The sequence below is a fragment of the Austrofundulus limnaeus genome, unplaced genomic scaffold (genome assembly GCF_001266775.1).
Source record: "Austrofundulus limnaeus strain Quisiro unplaced genomic scaffold, Austrofundulus_limnaeus-1.0 Scaffold237, whole genome shotgun sequence".
Lineage (NCBI taxonomy): Eukaryota > Metazoa > Chordata > Actinopteri > Cyprinodontiformes > Rivulidae > Austrofundulus > Austrofundulus limnaeus.
Window position 1 is genome coordinate 660,681 of NW_013952639.1, and position 4,930 is coordinate 665,610.

Here is a 4,930-nt window from a genome sequence, read left to right on the forward strand (position 1 = left end):
TTTCTGATAAAAGGCTAAATAAAACAAAAATATTTAAGTTTCTAGCTAAATATTTAAGTTTCAAGCTAAATATTTAGCTCAAAACTAAATATTTTTCACAAGTTAAATATTTAATTTGTTAACTATTTAATTCATAAGTTAAATATTTAGTTTATAAACTATGACATTTATAAACATTTGAATCATATGGTGAAAAACTGACTTTGAAAAATAAATCTGTTCTTTTTTTCTGATAAAAGGCTAAATAAAACAAAAATATTGGTGGTAATTTTTGACTGTGTAACTTTACAAACGGCAGCCCATAGTTTAGAGCTGAACTCTCCACAGTTTAGCTACTTTTGTTACCATAGCAATTAAAACATGATTGGAAGCTGTAAAAAAAAAAAAGCCAAACAGGTGAGTTTTCTGGCTTACCTACAGCTCCTGAGGTTAGATCAGTGTTGGGGGTTAATCTCAGCGGAGCTCTGTAGTGCTCCATCAGGCTGAGCAGAACCAAGGTCATCTCGTGTCCGTCTGTCTCTGCTGCAGCCTGTGGCTCCATCCCGCTGTCCCTCTCCCCCCAGCTCTGCTCCGCCGGCGTTTCTCTGGACGAGGGCAGCGAGCTCGAACCTTCCGACCCGGCCGCCGCCTTCTCCTGTCCCACTGCCGCATCGCTCCAGCTGGTGTCCGAGGAGACGTCCACGCCGATCACTGCCCACTCCGAGGGGGCCGAGGGCTTCTGCGTCCAGTCCGGGAGCTGGGAGGTGGAGGTGGAGGAGCAGGGGGTGATGCTGGCAGCCGGTGAGGGAGTCTTCGTGTTATCGGCTGAAGCTGCGGCCATGGCAGCCAGGTCTGCCTCTGAGGGGGAGGTAGGAGGTGTGTGGTAGAAATCTAAAGGGGAACCTGAAGAGAGAGAGAAAGGAAATTCCCAGAGGTTCACATTTAAAAAAGTGCTACGCCTCTCTGTTCCTCTTCATGCTGCAGATCTGAGCTTCCTTATTCACCGGCCCACACTGACTGATGCAGCAAAAAAGTCTTTAATATCTCAGTAGGCAAACAGTTTCCCCATCTGCAGGGAAACTGATCCTCAGCTCATCTCACTGCTACACATCCATCATCAAAACAAATGAGAAATTATTGATTTTACTTGTCTGATTTTGAACACTGATCATGAAACTTCAAGAAAACAGTTACTGCAGAAACAGAAACTGCAGCAATCTTGGACACTCTCCCAGTTTCCCCTCCTTGTCCTTGTTTTAGTGTGAGATTCTGCACACTCATCCCTTCCTGCACGGCACGGCAGCAGTGTGATGGGCTGTGGTCTGCTGGGCTGCAGCAGAGGAGCTGGAGCCGACAGCCTTCATGCTGACAGCCGAGAGGCTCAAAACCAGCAGCTGCATCTTAAACAGCTGAATGAAGCCAGTCAGACGCACATCAAATGTGTTCAGGTGGAGACGAGGGCTCATGTGTGGACAACTCCAAGTTAGGTCTACCTTTATGCTCTCTGCCAGTGTTGTATAAAGTACCTCAAAGTGATACTTGAGTAAAAGTACAAGTATTTTATCATAAAAATACTTTGGTCAAAGTTAAAGTCTTCTCTAAAAATATTACTTGAGTAAAAGTCTTAAAGTATCTGATATTTTTTGTACTTCAGTATCAAATGTAAATTTCTGACACAAAATCTACTTCAGTATTAAAAGTAAAAGTACTGAGTAAAAGTGAGCAGTTAGATTTTCTAAAATGACATTTACTGGGAGGTGACTTCTCCAAAAACTATATTTTCTAACAGCGTGCAGCTGTGATGGGTTGTGTACAAGCTAATAGTGTGTCAGAATGGTATATATTTATACTTCTCATCCAAACACAGTTAAATTCACTCTATCCAGGAGACACAATTTATCAGGGTAGGATTTTTTAAGTAATAATAACTCTGAATAAAATAGGAGTAACGACTTTCTACTTCTTACCTTTTTAAAAAATGCAGCGAGTAGAAAGTAGATAATTGTGTAAAAATGTAACAAGTAAAAGTAAAAAGTACGCTGAAAAATAATTACTCAAAAAAAGTACAGATAACCAAAATTTCTTTTTAAGCACAGTAACAAAGTATTTGTACTTAGTTACTTTAAAACTCTGCCTATTTATTATTTATTGAAGAGTATGGGGCTTTTTCCCAACAATAACAAATATTTTACATTTTTAAGAACTATTAATTGATTGATGCCTTTATTGTCGTCATACAGAGCAAAATGAAATCACATTTAAGAGCACCCATTCAAGAAGACATGTATTATACAACATACCTAATTTCTCAATTTTTTAAAAATATGTACAGTATTTACATGGTGAAATATAATTTGGCTAGGAAACAATTCAACATGATTCAACAATTACAGCCATCATTTGACAAGAGCAGACTAAAACCCTGCGTGTCGTTTTCAATAATTATGCTTAAACGTATATATGACATCATATGTTGAAATCAGGTTAAAGCTGTAAGACAAGAGAGTTACAGCTGTGTTAACCAGTTTATTTCTATTGTGTTAAAGCAAATTATGTTTATTATATTGACTGGATCATGTGTGGGGGTCAAAACCCCCAAATTATGAACAAATTATGCCCACAACTCTGAACAAAAGACTCCAGGTTTCAAAATAAGCCAAAAGTCATGAGGCGCTGCATCCAGTTGACAAAAAATTCAACATTTTTAGAGTGGCTGAAAATGGGTCTGTGGTCATATACTTACCTGATTTCAGAGTTTAAAGGTGAAAAGGAGTCTGTTGGCACCAGTTTAAAATAAGATTCATGAGGTGGTCAACAAATCACATTAAATGATATTAAAAAGGAGACCGAACTCGCTTTTAAATCCGTCTTTTTCACATTTAAACCCTTCAGTTAGGGCTTATATAAAGTAGAACTGCAACGCTTTGGTCTGAATTCCTTCTTATTGTAACTCCACAAGCCCCGCCCCTTTTCTGAGACATGCCACAGAGCAACACTTTTTGAGGCTGTCTCTTTATCCTAGCTTCACCCCGGCCCCCTCCAGCTTCCAGAGCGGTCCTTTTTAGTTTGACAGAGGGGTTTATGGTTATATAGCAGCGCAGAAAGTTTTTATTTACAAATGAATTAAAAGATGTGAACAAGAGAAGACTTGTCCATCCAGCCTTACATGTTGGAGCCAGAGTCTGACACAGAACCAGAGTCTGACCCAGAACTAGAGTCTGACCCAGAACCAGAGGAGACTGAAGACCACCAAACTCTATTGGCAAGTCCAGGCCTTATTTAGCAGTTCTGTCACAAGCAGAATATAAATATATCTACGCAGCACCAGAGAGACCAAATTAAACTTTTCTACACTCCAGTTAAACAAAATGATTTTAGCAGCTAAATAAATGGATTATACAACATGTCCCCTTTAAGACCGGATCAGTGATGCTTTTTAAAATATTTATTAGAAACAAGACGTTTGTCTTCTTTTACATCTGTTAAACTGTTGTATTAATGTCACAAAACACTGCAACATTCCAGAGAATTCACTATTTTGTGCACATTTTGTTGAATCTTTCACATTTTATTGTGATCCTTTGATGCTATAACCTTTTTTTTTTTGAAACAGAGGAGCAGAAAGCAGAAAATCCACTGGATGTTTTTTAATAAGATGCAAATGTTTCTTCTGTTCTGTTGCAACACGGTGAGAACGTCAGAAAACTCTCTGATCTTTGTGCAAACCAGCTGATTTTCACCAGGGAATAGAGATAAGAGATGAAGCGTGACAGTTTATCAAAATCTGGAGGAAAACAGTGAAACAAAAAGTCTGAATGGATAGAATTTATTAATTTCAACCATCTTAATGGTTTATCAGGAGGAAGTACTTTTAAAAAAGCAAAATATGGGAATAATCCCTATTTATTACATCCCTGAACATCTCTGCTAATAAACAAAAAGAGTTTAAAACAAACTACCTGTCGAGGCTTGGCCGTCCTTCCCATTATGGTTACCCATCATCCAGCAGGGCTGTGGATCCTGACCGCTGTCCTTCGGGTCAGCTCCACTGAAGTCCGTAAAAAGAAATAAATGTACATTTTTGTCAAGTTCAATACATAAACTAAAAATTTCTTCCCAATTTAGCTCCACGGTTTTAATTCCATCTGATACAATTTAAAATATTTTCTAAACCACATTGTATAACTCAAAGTTTAAGGTCTCCAAAAGGTGCAGGAAAAAGGCGTGTCTTAAACATGATCTGCTGCATTCATTTATCAGATTTGACACTAAGAAAATTAACTACATTTGGGTATTTTAAACAGCCACTAGCCAGGATCTAAACTTCATCTAAACCAGTGGTTTCCAAAGGCTGCAGATTTAAACTTTTTTATAAAAACACTTTGAAACATATGACAACTCAATAATAATCATTTTTATTATTTGTAACTATTGTGATTAAAATATTCCATCAGTTTTTATCACAATGACAGGAAGATTAGTGAAAAATAAAAATCACAAAGTAAGAAAATTTGGACAAATATTTAAAAAACTGACTGGGCACAAACTGTTGTGTGTTTGTTTACCTTCAGAATCGAACAAAGTGAATGAAAATAGGTCATCAGTGATGTTTCTTACAGAGATGTTTGAGGGAAAAAAAACAAAAGCAAAGTTGAAGTAATTGTATGCTTTTACTCAGACCTATTGGGTAAATTATGCAGATAAAAGTGCTTTGTTTACATTCAGTGCGTACCTGCATTTCACTATAAATTAACTAGGTATGTGGATGAATTTTTTTTTTATCCCACAGCAATATAAAATCTGACTGTCGATTCAAAAAGGACATAAAAACCAACATCATCATAAGAATCATGTGATTATCTCAAGTATGAAGGAAGTTTTGGACGTTTGTTTCGGTGTAATCAGGCCCATAATTTCTGATGCCATTCAGCTGCACCAGTCAGGCCTTTGT

The 4,930-nt window shown here is 37.6% G+C and overlaps 1 protein-coding gene across 1 annotated transcript in view; it reads right to left on the reverse strand.

The window, feature by feature from the left end:
• The window catches only part of LOC106525694 (cytospin-A), an 18,205-nt gene that overhangs the window by 9,591 nt on the left and 3,684 nt on the right, over positions 1–4,930 (reverse strand). Inside the window, exons 2-3 of the mRNA XM_014020009.1 lie at positions 3,939–4,027; positions 415–882 (exon numbers count right to left, since the gene is read on the reverse strand). Coding sequence (XP_013875463.1) covers positions 415–882; positions 3,939–3,981 — 511 coding nt within the window. The 5' untranslated portion in view covers positions 3,982–4,027. The remainder of the gene's footprint in view (positions 1–414; positions 883–3,938; positions 4,028–4,930) is intronic.